Raw genomic sequence first — 20,235 nt, 5'->3', positions numbered from 1 at the left:
CAGGCCGCCTCATGCTGTGCCGTGGGCCACCCCCCACTCCGGGGGCGCTTCGCCAGGCTCCTGGTCGACGGGCAGGGACAGGCGGACGCAGAGCCCGCCACACCGGCCAGCGTGGACACTCCACCGTGGGTTACGGAATTCTCAGGTCTCCTCTGGTGACTGGGGACGGGGAGCCTGGCTTGGAAGCAGGACCCGCGGTGCCACCCCGACGGGGGACCCTTAGCTCCTCATGCAAGCCTGTCCTGTGTCGTCACATAATTTGGGCAGAAAGCTGGCATCTGCAGAAATCCTGGGGGACGGGGGGCGACCGTCACCACCCTTCTGTCCATCTGCTTGGGGAGCGTTCTCCAGCCGCGGACGCCACTCCAGCGCACACGTCGCCCTGGCTCTCGCTGCGTCTTCTGTTTCTTTCCCTGGAGAGCGGAGCTCGCTCCTCTGAGGCTCATCCTTTCCTCTGATGCTGGGTCCCGGGAGGCCGGGTTAGAGGCCCCGACCGCTCACGGCCGCCTCCCCTGGCCCGCACCACGTGCCTGCCTCCCCCAGTGGCTCCTGTCTCCCCACGTTCTTGCTGACTCCATGCACCCCACGGCTTTCACGGCTACCTGCTCCTCACCGACAAGCGGATCTGCGTTTCCCACCATGAAATCCCTCGCAGCCCCCACTGTAGACCGCCTCCCGACACGGCACACGGTTCCCCCGTGCCCGAGAGCAGCCTGCTGGAGAGGCCGTCCTCCCCGCAGCAGGCTTGCGACCCGGGCTCTGCAGCAGCTTGTTCCCACGACCCACGTGTGTCACGTCCTGGTGTTTGGTGGCTGCACATGCTGCAAGCCTCGTCCGTGTCCATGTCCGTGACCGCTCCCAGCCCCGTCTCCCGTCAGGACGGTTTCAGCCCCTTGCGCCCTCACGCCCTTGCCTTCCGTGCGGTTCCAAGCCCTGCTGCTTCTTCGGTCCTTTTGGGACACAGATCTGCTCCTGTCTCTTCCCAGAAATGCTGTGACTTTGGATTTTATGCTCAGAATCAAAGTAATGGGTTTGTGGTCCGGAAGCATCTTGTTGGCTCATGCATGGAACACCCCGTGCCAGGGAAGGACCTGGCTGGCCAGCGCAGTCACGCCTGCTGCATGCCGGAGATGCACCTGCTCAGGTCTGCCGTTTGCGGAACAACAGTGCATTGGACTCAGAAAGGCATCCCAGAGCCATTTGTACCTGACGCCCGTGAGTGTCACAGGTTCTCTCTTGGAGCTTCTCAGAGGCCCACGTACAGGCAGAAGAGGCAGAGTGCGGCCTCCAGGCCTGGGTGACGCGCCCGAGGGCATGGACATCCTAGCCGGGGGTCAGGGCGCCCTGTTATGTGGTCCCCTTGGCCAAGCGAGGACCCAGTACCCCTTGTTCCGCGGAGGGGAGACTGAGGCCCAGGAACGTGGGCGTGAAGCCACAGGCGCCCAGCGGGTCCGTGGTCAGCAGGACCCCACAGACCTGGGGGTGCAGGAGCCCCCGCTTGTCACGGGAGGGAGCACCTTTCCAGACGAAAGCTCAGTTGACTTGGCATTAACCGTGAAGCCTCCCATGTCCCCAGCACACCCCGCAGGGTCCGTGGTCTGTGGAGGCTCTGGGACAGCTGCAGCCTGTCGTCCGGAGTTTCAGTTTGTGGCTGTAAAAGTCCAGGAGACTCTCGTGCGAAGCTGAAGGTTGCTGTTCTGATATCCGCGTGTGGGCCTGTGTAACCAATGCTGTCCTGGCCTCCGGATCCCGTGGTACCCGTGTGCAAGGGCGGAGAAGCTGGCAGTCCTCCTGAAGTCAGCCCCGACTCAGGACCTGGGCCGGAGACATGTGGGTGCAGAGACCACCCAGCCCTCCGCACATCTCCAGCTGCGGTCTGCGGACGGTCCTCCTGAGCCGTGAGACGCCAGCAGCGACAGGTTAGGCTGGCAGCGGAGGGATGCGGGGCGGGTCCCCCGTCCTGATCAGCCGTGCGGGGGTGGACCCGGGCAGGGAGCGGCCCGGCCAAGCCCCCACCAAGTGGGTACTCTGCCCCTCTGAGGCCAGCTCCTTCCCTCCACAAGGTCGGGTCTGGCCCTGCACGACCTCATCGGGACACCTGCTTTCCACCCTGACGTGGAAGGCTGCGAGCCAGAGCAGCGGGGTGCATGGGGCGGTCTGAGGTACGACAGCCCATTTCTTGCTTCCCTGTCCATGGTCACGGAGGTCAGGGTGACCGCGGAGCCCTCGGGCTGGGGCCGTCCTGCATGAGTGACGCTTGGGACCCACAGCGGTCCTCCGGCCACGAGCACGTGCTTGCTGCGGGCAGAAGCCGGATTTCCTAATTTCCTACTGTTCTTCTCTCAGAAGTTATCTGGGGACCGAGAAGTAATTAACACGGCTCGAAAGTGAGGTCTCTCCCCACTTGCCCCGGGCATCCCCATCATGCCGGCAGAACCAGAGCTGCTTGTCAACGGGGCTAGGACCGGAGGCCCTTTGGGTTTGTCACGCGTTCCTTTCTTTACTCCCTGTTCGTTCACCCTTCGGACCGTTTCTCCAACGTTGGCTGAGCGCCAAGGCTGTGCACTGGCGTGGTGTCGTGTCGGTGTCTGCGTAGGACCTGAGGAGCCAGACGGGGCTGGGGATTTAGGCCAGGAACTGGGGGTTTCCAGGATCAGCCGGGGACCAGCCTGCCCCCTGAGATGGTCTTGGCCAGAAACAGCTGTCCAGGTGCCATGGAAACCAGTGCACAGCTGGCCAGAACGCCCAGAGCGGGCATCCGGGGAGTGAGAGGGACCCCAGTACCGGGTCATAAGGACGGCCAAACCGCATCCCCGCCACCCCTCCCCCCAGGCCTGCGCCAGCTTGAATTAGAGCTTCTGGAGGGACCATCAGCTGCTGGGAACAAAGTCCTATAGCGTTGATGACACAGGCCCCACCTGGCGGTTCTCAGCAGAGGAGGTGACCCTTGACAGGTGGCTGGAAGGGGGCCCCCTTTTTTTTCCTTGATCTTGAAAGGACTGGGAAATGGACACAAGAACCAGTGCACTCACTCGCTCAGAAGACACAGATCCGCCCTGAGGATCTCAAGGTGTTGCCGCCGCACGGGGCCCTCCGTGGCCGCACCTGGAGCTGACAGGCAGGTGCTCCTGCTGCATGGGGCCGTCCGTGGCTGTGCCGGGAGCCGACGGGCGTTTCGGCCCTTTGAGCTGCGCCTCCAGCCAGAGTCCCCTGTTTTTGTCTGTCAGCATCTCGAGTTCTATTACTCACGTGGGGTCTCGATCCTCATCAGAGCAGGGCACAGCGCGTCTCGCAGCGGCGTGGCCTCTGATGCCCCAGCGGGCTGGCAGTGAGGGGAGCGACCCACACGGAGGGGGAGGTGGCACACAGATGAATGTGGACGGCGCTCTGCGGTCCCCCAGCTGCGCTGTTCCTATTTTCCTGTCGCCAGATGGGTCAGAATCATTCTTTCCCTGCGTCGGAGCGGAGACCCCACAGCGCTCCCAGCACAAACCCTGATGGGCCGTCACCCACGAGGCAGCCGCAGCGTAACTGGCGCATGAGTCAGTCTGAATCAAAGCATGGCGCGCTGAGCTCCCGTTCCTGTCGCCTCGCTGAGGTGGTCGGCGGGGGTCTCGCTCATGATGCGTCTCCGACTGCAGTGTCCTCACGGGAAGTAGGAGACCCCAGCGAGTCCCCGTGTAGCCGCAGAGAAGCAGATCGCGTTTTCCGGTGCGGGGAAGCGCGTTGGCAGAAGCACGCGGGGCTGGCGGAGGGGGTGGACACTGAGTCCCAACGTGGACAAGAGCCCCTGCTGCGTGTCCCTCCGTGGCCGGACAGAGCGGCCTCCCTCGCCCCTCTCAGAGGTGATCCTTTCTGGGCTAAGATGTAGGAAATTGCCCTCAGGGGTGAGTCTGCTCAAGCCGCTGTCACGGAGCGGCCCGGCTGGGGTTCCAACAGCAGATTCTCGTCCCACCTCCTGGGGGCCGGGACCCCCAGCTGCACACGTGGGCAGGGCCAGTGTCTCCAGAGGCCTCTATCCTGGGGTGCAGACGCCATCCCTTCCCCGGGTCCTCACGTGGTCGTCCCTCTGTATGTGTCCATGCCCCGATCTCCTTAGGGGGACCCTCATTACGTCCAGTTAGGGTCGTCCTGGTGACCTCTGTGGAGACCTGTCCGAGGTCGTAGGCATGAGGACTTGCATGTGTGACCTGTGAGGGGACACAGCACGGCTCCCACCAGGACGGATCCTCTTGGCAAAGGGGGACGAGATGGCTGAGGGCCCGTGGCTGGGGCTCTGGGGCTTTGGGGCGCTGCACAGAGACCCTATGGGAAACCCCACATGGAGACACCACGGGCCTCGCTCACACCGTGCTGCGGCCACGGCCTGTCGTCTCGCGACTGTCTCTGCGCCCAGCAGTCCCGTCAAACATTGGCCGCCTTGCGGTCAGGGCTGGCCTCACGACGTGCATCTCACAGAACAGGAAGCGGAAGCACAGACAGGTGAGTGATGGGCCGTGGGGGATCAGCTACGAGCCCGGGGCCAGGCACCAGGCGGGGAACACTGGCCACCCCAGCCCCGTGCATGTGTCCGTGTGTAGGCGCGCCGGGGTGTGTGTGGCGCAGGACGGACACGCACGTAAACACATATGGTACATGGTCATTCGGAATCGCGTGCACTAAAATAGAACTGCTGACGTGTCTTGAATGCTTACCTTCCGTCACCCAACCTCGTGAGAGCCTTCTGTACGTTTTATTCACTTCCCAGGCCCTGTAGGGGACTGACCGTGTTAGTCCCTAATGGGGAGGACAGTGAGGCACAAGGGGCTAAGACGCTCCCCACAACCTGGGGGCACACGCAGAGCTGGGGGGAGACCCCAGAATCTGCCTGTGAGGCTTGAGTTCTCCGCACCCTCTGCTGTACCTTCACGTTGGGAGGGGAGCCGACCGTGGTCTGTGTTGAGCAACGTAGATGACCTTAGAGATGACCCTCGTGCCCAGACTTGCCGTGGACGAGGACGCAGACCCGGCCTTTCCCTGGGACGCTGCAGTTGGTAAAACCCCGTGACTCACTCAGTCGTGACGATCAGAAAACTTGTGATTTGCTTATTTCTAGAGAATCACTCTGCACCTCCTGACGTGACGACTTACACCTCAGAACACCCGATCCAAGTGGAAAGGCCGCAGGGCTCCACGACGTCGCGGACGGCGCCCAAGTATGGCAACGCGGAGCTCATGGAGACGGGCGATGGTAGGTCCTCCGGCGGGCACGGTGCCTCCTTCATAACCCTGTTCCTGCCCCGGCCGTCCACGTGCAGCGGACTCTGACCCGTGTCGTGGCTCCCACGGAGGGTGAAAGGGCGCGAGCGGCGCACAGTGTCCCCACGTTAGCCGAGAGCGCGTCTGCATCGGGAGAAACACTGGCGTGGTGTGGAGGAAGTTCAGTCTTGGGCGGGAGCGGGCGTTCTGTAGGTTCTGACGTGCTGATCGATCACCAATGTTGGCGCAGGAGTTCAGAAGCGCCCTGGAGGCCTTCAGCCCGAGAGTGGTTGTTAGATGGGCAGTGAGAAGTTGAATGTAGAACAGAGTAGTCGGCACGTATGGCCGGTGTGGTTTCCTTGGGCTGTGGAAGGAGGTGGGCTTTTTCCTCCCAATCGGAGAGAATGAGCAGCGGTGATGATGCCCGGCAGTGGGGCTGCACGCTGTCCCCCCGCCCTCGGTGCGGCCACGGAGCGGACTGGAACGTGGGCCTCACGCTGTGTCCTGCTCTTGTGAGCGCAGCCCCTCCCAGGACGGGGTGGAGGGGACAGGAGGTGCGATTTCTGTGGAGATGGCCCGCGTGGCCATGCTGTGCGTGTGCTGTCCCTCCCTCGGGGCGCGTATCCCCGTTGCGGTCCACAAGCTGCACTGGCTTCCGGTGTGACTGCTCCCCCTGGAAGACGCATGGTGTCCGTGTCTCGGAGCCGCTCCCCAGACAGAGGCAGGTCTGCGGAGGACGCACACGTTGGCCCCGGTGGTGTCAGCACTGTGGTGGTCACTAATTCCCGTTGTTTAGAAAAGTTAAACTTCATGCCTTCTGCAACAGTCATTTCGCTGACTTGGTTCTCAGAATGGCGTCACTCGTTGTTACAAAGCAGAGCTGTCTTGTTATCAGACGGGATTTACTCTTCCCTGTACACAGGGAGAGATGCTAAGGCTCGTATCCTGTGTTGTGCAGACACCCGGATTCACGTGCACTTTTAGCTGTGCTCCAGGATGCCTCACGTGCCCTCGTGGGCGGGACTCAGGACACGGACGAGGGCCACTGTGCACCCGTGGGAGGAGAAGGCAGGCCCGCCACGGGCCTCCGGTGCCCACGCTTGCGTCAGGAAGCACAGGGACAGCACCTGACGGGTCGGCTGTCCCCCTGGATTTGGCACATCCGGCAGATCGCTCTGGCCCCACAGGGGAGCACCAGGAGTCTCTGTGCTCAGGGCTTCAGGGAGGGTCTCCCTGCTGTGTCGGCTCTCTGACCCCCGTTGGAGCGAGGACTGGAGTCTGTGAATGGGAGGACAAACTTGTTTCAGGAATGGCCGGTGGGACCAGGCCCGGCCTGGGGTCTGACGGAGACAGTGGCCGTGGAGCATCGTTCCTTGGGGCCTCTGCCCCACCGGGGCCTGCTGTCCTCCCGGGGACAGGCTCTCACCGTGTGGGGTGTCCTGGGGGCACTCAAGACAGGGCCCCGGCCACAGCGTCACGGCCGCTTGGCCCGTGGGTGAGGTGCTGACCATCCCTTCCCTTCGTCTGTCTGTGCTTCCGTCTTCCAGGGGTGCCTGTAAGCAGTCGGGTGTCGGCGAAAATCCAGCAGCTCGTCAACACCCTCAAGCGACCGAAGCGGCCGCCATTACGCGAGTTCTTCGTGGATGACTTTGAGGAACTGCTGGAAGGTGACCCGCCACCCCGTGTCCACGCGGCCCCCAGACCGTCGTGCCGGGCCCTGTTGAGACGAGCAGTGCCGGCCTTCCCCGGAGGACAGCACTCTTCTCTGGAGCATGCCCCGTCCCCTTTGCAGACAGGCCGAGAGCAGGCAGGCTGGGTAGCCGCCTGCGCAGGCGCGTGGAGTCCCTCATGGGGGATTTCGTCCCGGGAGCTGGGCCCCCCATCCGGAAGCACAGCGGGCCGCGGCCCACGGTGACACGCTCCGTCTGAGGAACGCAGAGCGAGTGTGTGCGCGTGAGGCCGGCCCTTTTCCTAGCCTCGGTGCACGAGCCTTTGCGCTCATGGTCAAAGCAGCGCCGGGCGTATCACGTCGAACCCAAACCCGTTGTCTCCTCGTTCCTTGTACCACACGCAAGACACGGCTGACTGTCTGGCCAGCAGGTGGATTGTGAGTCACGACCGTGAGGGAGAGAACTCTCTTCTGGGAGCTCACCTCAGCGGGACAGTCCGGAAGATTGTAGTAGTGCCCCATCGCATTTGTCTTTGTTCGACTCGAGGGAACGAGCTCTGTGCTGATGGTTCAGAGTACGGGTGACAAATTCACACTGACGTGTCCGTGCTCAAGGGCACTGGGGCTCAGCAGGCTGTGAGCTCTGGAGTCCAGAATCAGGATATTGTAGACAGAGCCGTTGCTGTCCCCAACTCAGGCATGTTCAATACCCAGGGCATGCGTTCCCTGACATGTGCGCCAGGCATCCCTCTGTGCACTGTCCCAACATTGTCCTGGAGAGCGTGAGCATTCCAGGCCTCCTCTCTGTCCCGAGGCCAGTCTGTGGGTCCTGCCTCTGATTCTAGAAAAGAGTGCATGCGTGCTTTTTGTCCACTCATAACCTTGAGTAAGGGTCCTGCTCTCTTTAAAAAGAAGACGGTGTTCACACTGATAAGGTGTACTTTTCTTGAAGACTTTTTATGTTTGAATGCTTGTAGTTCAACAACCAGATCCAAACCAGCCCAAGCCGGAGGGAGCACAGATGCTGGCCATGCGTGGGGAGCAGCTTGGAGTGGTCACCAACTGGCCCCCGTCCCTGGAAGCCGCGTTGCAGCGCTGGGGGACCATCTCCCCGAAGGCCCCCTGCCTGACCACGATGGACACGAATGGGAAGCCGCTGTACATCCTCACTTACGGTAATTCTCTATAATCCTCACTTACGGTAATTCACCGTCCCCTGCGCTCAGCGGCCACTTCCAGGCGGGCTGACGCCTCGCACCGCCATCCGTGTCCGGCACTCACCCCCACGGGACCCTGGAAGGAAATGCTTTAGGAACATACTTAGTTTGATACGAAAAGTTATTACTTGCTAAGTGATTCCTGAGTAGAAGCCAGAGATGGGTGCAAGGAACCAGTGGGTCACAACCCAGACGGGACGTAGGATTTCACATCTTAGAATGTGTCTGATGTTCTCGAAAGTCATGCCTCCAGGAACGACGGCAGTTTAAGAATTTGTGTCCAAACTCTGTTACCTGGATCCCTCAGGAAACACTATCTCTTTCCAAAGAGATCACACGAGGAAGCAAGAGAAACAGGCTTCTCTCTAGGTCTTCCGTTGGTACAGTTCCTGGAGCCGGTCTGCTCTCGGACATACTTGGCTGTCCCGGGACGAGGTCCTCCTCATTGTCCCCTGGGTCAGGGGCTGTGGAGGAAGCACGCTGTCGGCCAGTTTGCACAGAAGCTGGGTGACTGGACAACCCCTCCAGCTCCTGCTGATTCTGCTGATTCTGATTTCCTTTCCTGATTCCAGGGACTCGGGATAACTTGAAGACTTAACAGGGACTAGTGCCCTGTCTAGTTTAATGTGCACGTTGATACGTAACAGATTGCACATTTCCCCTTACTTTTGTCCTTGTCGTTTCTGTTCACAGGCAAGCTGTGGACAAGAAGCATGAAGGTTGCTTACAACATTCTGCATAAATTAGGTACCAAGCAAGAGCCGATGGTGCGACCTGGTGACCGGGTGAGTGAGTGCTTTTTATGGGGCCGCACCAGCGAAGACACTGCTGTTGGAAGTCCGAGTTCAGTGTCTCCTCGTGCTAATCCTACTAAGTCAGGCTTTGTTACATGAACTGTGGATTAGGATTAATTGTACAAGATGTCGTTAGCCTTCCAACAACTGCACGAGCACAGCTGGCGTCCTTCTCGTGTTTTGTCTGTGAGGACGCTCGGACCGGCGAGGTGAAGTGTCACATCAGAGGAGGCAGGTAACTCGGAAGTGGCTCGGCCAGCACTCATGTCCACGCTTGTCCGAGCCCAGAGCCTGGACTCCAGTCACCGTCCTGTTGTCCCCTAGTGTCCTCTATCTGGGCAGGCAGACAAGATCGTAGAACTTGGCCTGTGTACGCCAGTGAGCCGGACCGTCGCGGCAGCACGCCGCTGGTCCCAGTCCTGTCCCGGTGTTGGATTCCGGGCCAGAGGCTGCCGTCCCTCACTGAGCAGCCAGGTCCCAATCCTCCTTGGTGAGCCCCAGGGTGGATGTTCGGGTTTCTGTGGCAGCGTTATACCCCGTGCACTTCAGACCCTCGCCCAGCTTCGTACCCCAGCATGGGCGTGCGGCTGCACTCAGAGCCACGGGGTCTTGTTTTTGCACGTTGTACCTTTTCCCCATTGCTGCTTTGTACCTTCAGCCCCAACTCTGACGTACCCTCCCTGTCCCCAAAGACCTCTCGTTGAATTTCGTCAACGTGCCGGCGTCAAGCACCAAACCGACAAGGACACGAGCTGCTGTTGACTCGAGTTACCGCGAAGAACGGGGCCCATGAGGAGGAATTTTTTAAAGATCGCCACAGCCTTGTCTTGACGTTTTTTATTGGCCAAGTCTGACCTCCGGCTTTTCGATGTCAGTTATAGGTCTCGCACATCCTGAGAGTCAACCTGCTACAAAGCTACAGTCCTCGACACGGAGCAGTACTGACGGCAACGTAGACGTGTGGACGGAGTAGAGCCTGGCGGGGAGATGGTTTCCAGTAAGGGAGCTAGGACGTGAAATGGGGGGAGGACGGTGTCTTCCACAAATGGTGCTGGGAGACGGGGCACCCACAGCAGAAGGAGGACACTGAACCTTTTTACTGCAGAGTAAAAAGTTAACTCACGGTAAATCAGACACTTAAGGGCAAAGACTGTGCAACTCGGAGAATAAAACCGGGGAAAGCGTCACAGAATCTGGCAGTGATTTCTTAGACGGCACTGAAAACACAGGCAACAAAAATGAAAACGTGAATTGGATTTCATCAGAATGACTCCCGTGTGCCCCAGAGGCTACCGAGGGTTGGAGGCAGTGTACAGGACGGAAGAGAACGCTTCTATAAATCCTGGATTTGTTACATCCAGAATCTGGAAACGAGACTCCCACAATTCAGCTACAACCAAAGAAAAAGAGGCGAAACAACGGACAGGGGGCTTGAAGGGGCCGGTCCGCCCCTGGGAAGATGGTCCACGTCCTGCTCATTCGGGGACAGTGCGTTAAAGCCCCAGTGATGCAGCACGTCCCTTACGGAGGCAAGAATGAAGACACGTCCGTGCTGCCAGTAGGAAGGTCCCCTGTGCAGCCACCAGGACGCAGTATGTGGTGCCCTTGGAAACGAAGCACGGCATGACCCCGTAACCCAGCACCGGGCCGTCCTTCCAGAAGAACCGGAAGCGGGGGCTTGAACAACGTTTCTGCAGCAGTGCTCAGAGCAGCCTTGTTCGCAGAACCAGAGGGAAGGAGCTCAGGCGTCCGCAGACGGACGAACAGAGAAGCGCAGTGCAGTGCACACACAGGAGTATCACGCAGCCTTAAAAAGAAGATGAATTCTGGCTCGCGCTGACCCGCGGACGGCCCTTGACGGTTTTATGCCGCATGAGATGAGGCGGCCACAAAGGACCGGCGTAGGAGGTGCATAGGGCAGTGATTTTCCCTGAGACAGAAGCACGGTGGGGGCCTGGAGGGTCTGGGGAAGTGGTTGGGGGCTGGGGACTGGGAGGGGAGGGAGAGGGGAGGGGCTGGGGGAGGGTTGGGGGAGGGCCGGGGAGCTGGAGGCTTCAGTTGCGGAAGAGGAGGGTTCTGCGTCTGGTTCTGGAAGGTGAGGGCTGCAGGGCAGGGCGAATGTCCTTAATGGCCCCAGCTGCGCACTTGGAAATAGCCAAGAGGGTCTGCTTTTGTACGTTCACGACAACAACAACCCTGTGTGATGTGACGGCTTCCTTCGCGCTGATCTGGGGGACGGTCTTAGTCCCGCCTGCAGTGAGTGCTACTACAAGGTCCCGGGCAGCTCCAGACCTTGAGGTTCCTGACAGGAACAAGGACAACGTAAAGCCCCCTGTTCAGCTAAGGTGGTAGGACAAGTCTGGGGGACAGTTTTGGTAGAATAAACTGGATAAGGAGGTTTTCTGGCAAAAGCCGACCAGAACGGTGTGAGGGAACTACTTTTCTAAATCATCCTGGAGTCGTTCGTGCCGTCAGCATCTGGCACAGGCGTGTAGGTACCTGTATTGGGTACACGTGACCACAGCCGTCGACCGATCATGACCTCCTGTTGCAATAAACAGAGTTTTTACTCTCATTCAAAATGACTTTTGAATAAAACATTATTTTCCCCAGAATAATGAGCATATTCAGTCTTTTACATAAAAACTTGGAGACATTTTTCACGTGGGTGACCTTATTGACGCAGTTTGGGGAATTACCTTTAAAGGAAATGTCTTTAAAACACATTTGTGTGCCTAAGCTGAACGGGGTTTGGGGAGGTGTGGAGGGTGCTCGGAAGACCCCAGGATGCGTCCCCCGTGAGGCCGGCCTGCAGGAAGCTTGCCATCCCGGAAAGGATACAGACACACTAGGATCGTTTGCTTTTCTAGACGGTGGAAAGTGATCAGGTCCTCAGAACAGGTGGTGAGAGCTGGAGATGGACTGTCCGGGTGGGGGACAGAGCGAGCTTTCTCCTTTGGGGGGAGCATCTGCGACCCCAGAAGTCTTCCCGGAGCGCAGAGCAAGCCCTGGGCTGTCGGCCAGGTAGCAGGCAAGCGTGGGAAAGAGCCAAGGCGGGAAAGCATGTGGGGCCCAAAAGCTGGACAAACCAGTGTCCTCGGAGCCCCCCGTGTGGGGAGAGCCGAGCGCGGCCCAGCAAGAGGAGTCGCTTTTAGGAGCCGAGACCTCAGCAGACGCGGGGCTGTGCCTCTGCCCCTTGACTCGCGGGTATGGCCTGCACTGTGGGTCCTGAGGTCCGGCGGCATCTGGAGCATGGGGTGCGGTCGTGAGGGGGCTGCATGCCTCTGTCAGAGCGTGCGCCTGCCCGCGAGCCCAGGAGTCCCTGCCGAGCCACCAGAAGACAAGCGTGTGCCGCGTTCAGACGTGGAAGGAGGACATCCCTCCCTTAAACTGCGAAACAGAACAACAACGAAAGTCTTCCCTTTTTTTTTGTTGTTTTCGGTCTTTCCTTTTTTCATTCTAGTCTCCAGGTGTTCGACCCCGTCCGTCCGCTGCTTTGATGCCGCGGAGAGACAGAGCATCGGACCGTTCTGTGTTCTGCTTTCATTGACTTTACACTGGCACGGAACGCTTCACCCTCCTTAGCACAGCTCTGCAAGGTTCCTCTAACGTAGCCTCGTTGGCAGGGGCCGCGGTGACTCGGCCGTGGGGACTGGAAGGCCCAGGTCAGGTGGGTTTCCGTCTGAGCAGAGCTGGGCTGCAGCCAGCCCCAGATCCCGGAGCACGACCAGCCTGGTCCGGCGGCGTCCCCGTGTTGCTCTCGGTGCTCCGCCCTGGGGAGGACGCTGCGCTGCGGACAGGTGCTCCAGGAAGTCCACGGTTACCGGGTCCCTTGTGTGCGGGGCGACCGTCTGTTTCGGAGGGCAGCTTGGCGTCTTCTGCAGAAGCCTCGCAAGCGCTCAGTCGGCGAACACTGAGCTTGGCCGGACCCTGGTCTAAAAGCCGGTGTTGTCACCTCCGCGCGTCAGCTAAAGGCACAATACCTGAGGCTGTGACAAACCTCCAGGACCTGCCGGAGGTCCAGCTGGTGGCCTCCTCTCCTCGGACCGGGACGGGATGAGTCACTTTGCCGGTTTTCCCAGACACGGTTCTTCAGTACTGCAGAACGGCTCTTCCTGGCCTTCCAGGGATTTGGTCCCTCGTTTCTCCGATTTCGATCAGGTGCAGGAGTGCCGTCTAGAGAGGAGACCTTCAGTTAGTCCCAGTCTTGTTTCATTTCCCACTGGCTGTCCTGCTGGACGACATTGAAGACGTGGCCTGCTTGGTTCCCAGCCACGGTCTGAATCCCTTTGTGCCAATTTGCTTATTTAAATATGGAGACAGAGCCTCGACCCAGCTGCTCACAGCAGAACTCACGACTTGTAGGTAGGACAATATTCGAGAAGAAACTGCTTAAGCTTCTGAGTGAGGTCACGCAGGACTGACGTGTGCACGCTAAGTCCCAGGGCCGGAGAGTGTCGGAGCACACAGCCAGCAGCTGTCCACAGGGAGGGACAGGAGCATGGACGCGGGGCCGGCGGGCGGGAGAGACGCACTGGCCCGGAGTGGTCCCGCACAGCAGAGTGCGGCGTGCGGTCATAGCACAGCTCTGCTCTGTCCCTAGGACGCATTCCCAGCGACCCAAAGGGAAAGGCTGGTCCCAGAGGAGCCGCGAGGACAGGACAGCCAGCGGTGTCCGCGGTGGGTGAGCCGCAGGGCAGACTCTAGAATGAGTTCCACTTACACTGTCGGACCACGTGTTTGTGAAGCAGCGGGTGCCCCCTAAAGGGGCATTTGACAGTGGAGCCTAATGGGAATAAAACAGAAGTGACATCAAGTTAACGCGCTCAGATTTCTAATTCTTCGCGACCTCAGGGCACACGTGGAAACACAGGTCAATAAGGAAGGGGAGCAGAAGCGCTTGGCGGGAGGAGGAGCCGGCGTGAGCCGCCCGCGGGAACGTCGTCCCTCGCTAAGGCACCACAGGGATCTCAGAAAACATATTTCAAAAACCGCATTCTCCGTGGGGGTTTAGACCGACCCAACCTTGACGGCCACGTGGTCATGGTGGCCTCCACGTGTGAGGCCGTGGCGGGAGGAGGAAGGAGGAGCAGGTGTCCGCGGAAGCCGCCTCCGTGCCCACGTGCCGGGCTGGTTCCCGTTCACGGCTGCGAGCCATGCGCCGGGCCTCAGCCTGCGCCTCCCGCCTTCTCAGGCGACCCTCCTCACGACACTAGGACACAGGGAGGAAAACGAAGGCCCAGAGGGGTGAAAGCTGGCCTGGGACCAGAGCAGAGCCCCGTGGGTGTGCGCCCGCCCTCGTGACAGGGCGCCAGGGCACAGCGGCGAAGGCCGCCGGACGCACGCGAAGCCCCTGCGGAGCCCGGGGGAGTGGGAGGAGCAGGGCGGGCGCAGGCGACGCTGGCGGCGGGAGAAGCACAGTCGGAGGCGGCGGCGGGCCGGGGTCCAGCCACCGACCGTCGGTCGCGCGTGTCCGCATCCGTCGGAGGAGGCGCGCACGCCGTGCGAGTTACGTGCGCGTGACCGCGGTGTCTTCTGGCGCGCGCCTGAGGTCGTCGCCGAGCGCGTGGGCCCCACGGCCGTGGCGGCTGCGGCCCTGTTTGGTGTCTGGGAGCCGGCGGCGCGCGCCGGCTGGTTAACGGCTCCCGCTCTGTGTCCCTGCAGGTGGCGCTGGTGTTTCCCAACAACGACCCTGCTGCCTCCATGGTGGCCTTCTACGGCTGCCTGCTGGCCGAAGTGGTCCCCGTGCCCATCGAAGTGCCGCTCACGAGAAAGGTACGTCCCGCCGGCGCCGCCCCGGAGGGTTGGGCTCGGCCGCCTGCAGCGCTCTCCCGTGACGTCAGAGCGCACAGGTGGCTCTTTTAAGATGGTCTTTCATCTGGGCAGGATGTGCATTGAGAAGCACGGAGGTGTCTTGTGGCTTCTGAGGCTCTGGGCGGGGGTTCGACGGCTATGTCGGTAGCGGGAACGGTTCCCACGCCTGCCTTTGAAACCATCGGGGCTTGTGTCCAGCTCATGGAGCTCAGGCTCCACTCACTCGTCCTGGCGCCCTGTGCAGGAGGGACGGTTTGGAAAGTGATGGCTCATCTTGGAGCACTGCCAGAGGGCGGGGTTGGGGTTCTGGGGACAGAGGCACAGACGCGCACCATTTCTGCACTTTGCTTCTCCTTGCACTTCCGCTCTGCGAAAGCTCTCCTGTCGGGGGGGGGGGGGGGGGGGGGGGGGGGGGGGGCTCAGGCCAGCCCCAAGCACTCCTGACACACTGCTGAAGCCAGTGGGCGTGCGCAGCCCCACACTCTCCCGCTGCCTGGCAGAAGCCGGCAGGTGCACGCAGACCACCCGGGGAACTCCCAGGCGAGCCTGCTCTGGTAGCTCGGGGCTAGCATACCCGCGCCCCACAGTACCGTATCACCTGGAGAGAGCGCCCTTGACAGACGGCCTCCCCGGGGCCCTGCACAGACAGCACGCTGAAACATGCCTGGTCTGACCCCGGTAAAGAGCTACTTACTTGTCCCGGGGCTGCAGCCTGAGGCTCAGGCTTCAGGTCTGCCACACATTTGGAGATGACGGAGGGATCCTGAGGAAACACAGATGGGGGGAGACTGTGCACTCAACCTTGACCTTGCTCCAGCTCACTGCCACCTCCGAGAAAGCAGGTCCATACACATTTGGAGCCCTGGTGTTTGCAAGTCTAGCCCAGAAGCCCCCTGCAGACATCCTGGTCTGGAGGCCGGCAGGGTTTACGATCAGGGTCCCACAGGTCTGCATGTATTTGCATAATTAAAAGCTGCTGCCTGAGAGCCTGGCTACCAGGCAGTCTGGAACCTGGTGCTCGGTGGATTCCTCCCTTTGGAACACGGATGGCTGGGTCTTGGCACACCCTCAACAATGGGAGCATAGCAGGAACAAATCTGTGCTTAGACAGTTAGAGAAATTCAAGAGACAGCCGAGGGAAAGGCTGCACGCGCAGACCCATCACTTGCACCGGCCACTCCTTCCAGACTGGGACAGGCAGCTGCTCCACTGATATGGAGCCCGACGAAGTGAGGAAACAGGAATTTGGTCCAGAAAAAAGAACAAGGTCAAACCTCAATGAAATGGAAATAAGTAATTTACCTGATAAATAGTTCAAAGTGATGGTCATAAAGACACTCGCTGGACTCCAGAGAAGCACAGAGGAGCGCTGCAAGAACTGCGACAGAGACGGAGAGCAGGGGCGGCACCAGACGGAAGTCCCAGAGCTGAAGGCTAACGGATCAGGATTGAAGACTGCCTGGGAACGCCCCTTAGCCGAGCAGAAGAAGGCGTCAGCGAGCGGGAAGACAGGACAGCAGACCTCACACAGAGCAGTAAAAAGAAACAAAAACAGTGTATTTTAAATTAAGATAGCTTGAGGGAACTGTAGGACAACATCAGGTGGGACAGCATTCACATGAGGGAGTCTCAGAAGGAGGGGAAAGAGGAAGGGGAGAAAACATAATTGAATAGACAATAGCAGAAACACCTGTGACCTAGGAAAAGAAACGGACTTCTGGGTCCGGGGAGCCTGGAGACAGTGAGATCACAGCCAGTGAATCCAGAGAGTTCACAGCAAGACACATTATAATTAAAATGTCAACGTTAACGAGAGAATCTTAAAAGCAGCAGGAGAAAACCAATTTATTATATACACGGATACCACAAAGACTCTCTGTGGATTTTTCAACAGAAACCTTGTGGGCCAGGAGGGAGCAGCAGGACGTATTCGAAGTGCTGAAAAGGAAACCGGTGCCGAGGACGCCCTGCACAGCGCGGCTGTCATTCGGAGTTGGAGGAGGGATGGTCTTCGGGCAGGCAGCACCGGAAGGAGCTCATCACCACTGAACAGGCCCTATCAGAAACATTAAAGGTCTGATTTCAGCTGAAAAGAGATTGGTAACAAGAAAATAAATGAGAGTATAAACCTCACTGGCAGAGTCAACGTAGAATAAAGGTAATGGATTGATTATTTAATAAAACTGAAACTAGAGTGAAGCTTAAAAAGACAAAAGTAATAAAAATCATAAAAACTACAATACTTCGTTAAGGGAAACACAAAGTAAAAAGATGTAAGTGCGATATCAAAACATTAAATACGGGGAGGGCAGGCAAAAACTCAGTTTTACGCCTTCAATGTGATAGAATAAATTAATAAGAGAAGAGAGAAGAACCACATGATCCTCTCAATTGATGCAGAAAAAGCATTTGATAAAATCCAGCATCCGTTCCTGATTAAAACGCTTCAAAGTATAGGGATAGAGGGAACATTCCTGAACTTCATAAAATCTATCTATGAAAGACCCACAGCAAATATCATCATCAATGGGAAAAAGCTTGCAGCCTTCCCGTTGAGATCAGGAACACGACAAGGATGCCCACTCTCACCACTCTTGTTCAACATAGTATTAGAAGTCCTAGCAACAGCAATCAGACAATAAAGAGAAATAAAAGGTATCCAAATTGGCAATGAAGATGTCAAACTCTCTCTCTTTGCAGATGACATGATTCTTTATATGGAAAACCCAAAAGATTCCACCCCCAAACTACTAGAACTCATACAGCAATTCAGTAACGTGGCAGGATACAAAGTCAATGTACAGAAATCAGTGGCTTTTTTATACACTAACAATGAAAATACAGAAAGGGAAATTAGAGAATCGATTCCATTTACTATAGCACCAAGAACCATAAGATACCTGGGAATAAACCCAACCAAAGAGGTAAAGGATCTGTACTCGAGGAACTACAGAACACTCATGAAAGAAATTGAAGAAGACACAAAAAGATGGAAGACCACTCCATGCTCTTAGATCGGAAGAATAAACATTGTTAAAATGTCTATACTGCCTAGAGCAATCTATACTTTTAATGCCATTCCGATCAACATTCCACCAGTATTTTTCAAAGAGCTGGAGTAAATAATCCAAAAATTTGTATGGAATTAGAAAAGACCCCGAATCTCTAAGGAAATGTTGAAAAACAAAAATAAAACTGGGGACATCACGTTACCTGATTTCAAGCTTTACTACAAAGATGTGATCACCAAGACAGCATGGTATGGCATAAAAACAGACACATAGACCAGTGGAACAGAGTAGAGAGCCCAGATATGGACCCTCAACTGTCTGGTCAAATAATCTTCGACAAATCAGTTTTTTGCCATGTTCAAACTTACATTGCCATCAAATTAACATAGACTGACACACACACACACAAGTAAATGTGTGTGTGCACGTGTGTGTACAGGCAGTTTTATGTGACCCTTATGGGGACCGAAAAGCAGACACCTCTAGTAGAGACACGAAATATAAAGGATTCCTTGATCTAGGTGTCACACTGAAGAAAGTCATCAAATCACAAAGGAAAAAGAGAGGAGGAAAGGAACAGAGAGACCCTGCGGAGACGTGGTCAGAAAACAGTTAACAGAAGGGCAGTTAGTTCACGTCTATCTGATCGATAACTACTTCACGTGTAGAAGGACTGAATTCTCTAAGGCAGAGGCGAACAGCGAGGCAGGGGAGAGGAAACAATAGCAGGCGACATGCGGCCTCCCATAGCCCCGCTGCGGACGTCAGGGCACGGAGAGGGAAGCGGGAGGACGCTCGGAGATACTCCGTGGAGATGGAGATGAAGAGAAGGAGAACAGACAACAGATGTTACAGGGGGGCTGACATAACGATACAGCATCGGTCCACAAAGAAGACAAAACACTTGTAAACATTTATGTACCCCGCACGGGAGCAACTAAATACATAAAGCCAATGTTAATACCCCTGAAGGGAGAGACCCCGGACAGCCGTGGGAGGGGACGTTGATTCCCCACGGACACCAGTAGGCTTAATTATGCAGGACATTCCATCCTTCCATAAGCAACAGAATCCACACTCTTCTCAAGGGCATCTGGAATGTCCTCCAGGACAGATCCCATGTGAGGCCACAAAGCAAGTCTCAGTGAATTTCAGAAGAGTGAATTATCGGGCATCTTTTCTGACCCACAGTGGTGTGAAACTAGAAATCAGTTACAAGAAGAAAATGGGAAGATTCACAAATATGTGGAGATTAAACAACATGCCAGTGAATGACCCATGAGTCAACCAGGAAATCAAAGGAAAAGTAAAAAAACAAAAACAAAAACCAGCTTGAGACCAATTTAAACCAAAACGCACATATAAAATTCAGCAGAAGCGGTTCAAAGAAGGAAGGTCATCATGATACAGGCCTACTTTAGTCTGTGAGAAAAATCTCTAACAATCTAATTTTCAGCCTCAAGGAACTAGAAAAAGAGCAAATGAAGCCTAGAGTTAGTAGAGAGAGGGAACAAAGATCATTGTGGGACTAAATGGAATAGAGACAGTGAAGAATAGAGGGAAAATCAAGGACACCAAGAAGCCGGTTCTTTCAAAAGATGAACAAGGTTGATACACCTCTAGTTAGACTCCGCAAGCAAACGAGAACAGGACTCAAATCTAATCAGAAATGGAACAGAAGTTACAGCTGACACCACAGAAAGACAAAGGGTTGTAAGAGGGTACTACAGAAAACTGTATGCCAGCACACTGGAACCCAATTCCTATACAAATTCTCTACCCGAGACTGAATCAGGAAGAAGTAGAATATCTGAATACTGCTTAGTAGTAAGGAGATTGACTCCGATCGGGAATCTCCAGCAAACAGAAGTCCAGGACCAGATGGTGTCACTGGTGAATTCCACCAAACGTTCAAAAAGATTTAGTACTTCTCCTTCTCAAACTCTTCCAAAACATAGCAAGGAAGGGAAGCTTCCAAACTCATTGTGTATGGCAGCACTACCCTGATACCAATACCAGACAAGGAGGACATCAGTAAATAAAGTTACAGGCCAATATCCCTGATGAACATAGATGCAAAAATCCTCAACAAAATATTAGTAAACAATTCAATAATATATTAAAAGGATCATAATCCATTATTTAGGGGGATTTATTTCAGGGATGCACGAATGGGCCCACATTCGCCAATCAATCAATGTGACACACTACATTCACCAAATGAAGGATCATATGATCCCGGATGCAGAAAGAGCGTTGACGGCATTCAGATTTCACTTTTTTATGTTTTTATGTAAATTCCAGCTAGTTGACGTGCACTTATGTTACTTCCAGGTGTGCAGTGTAGGTACTCAGCGCTCCGTTAAACACCTGGTGCCCATCACAGCAAGTGCTGCCTTCATCCCCATCACCTGTCTCACCCATACCCCAAGCCCCCACCCCTCTAGTGACCATCAGTTTGTCCTCTGTAGTTAGGAGTCCATTTCTTGGTT

At 56.7% G+C, this 20,235-nt stretch overlaps 1 protein-coding gene across 1 annotated transcript in view; it reads left to right on the top strand.

Moving 5' to 3' along the window:
- The window catches only part of LOC111158609 (disco interacting protein 2 homolog C), a 189,282-nt gene that overhangs the window by 53,799 nt on the left and 115,248 nt on the right, over positions 1–20,235 (top strand). Inside the window, exons 5-9 of the mRNA XM_022520749.1 lie at positions 5,096–5,230; positions 6,786–6,905; positions 7,885–8,082; positions 8,818–8,909; positions 14,583–14,693. Of these exons, the coding sequence (XP_022376457.1) occupies positions 5,096–5,230; positions 6,786–6,905; positions 7,885–8,082; positions 8,818–8,909; positions 14,583–14,693 (656 nt within the window). The remainder of the gene's footprint in view (positions 1–5,095; positions 5,231–6,785; positions 6,906–7,884; positions 8,083–8,817; positions 8,910–14,582; positions 14,694–20,235) is intronic.

This window comes from Enhydra lutris, unplaced genomic scaffold (assembly GCF_002288905.1).
Source record: "Enhydra lutris kenyoni isolate GAN:26980312 unplaced genomic scaffold, ASM228890v2 scaffoldscaffold61, whole genome shotgun sequence".
In the NCBI taxonomy this organism is placed as follows: Eukaryota; Metazoa; Chordata; class Mammalia; order Carnivora; family Mustelidae; genus Enhydra; species Enhydra lutris.
The sequence above is the reverse complement of the archived record's forward strand: the minus strand, read 5'-3'. Positions and strand labels throughout refer to the sequence as shown.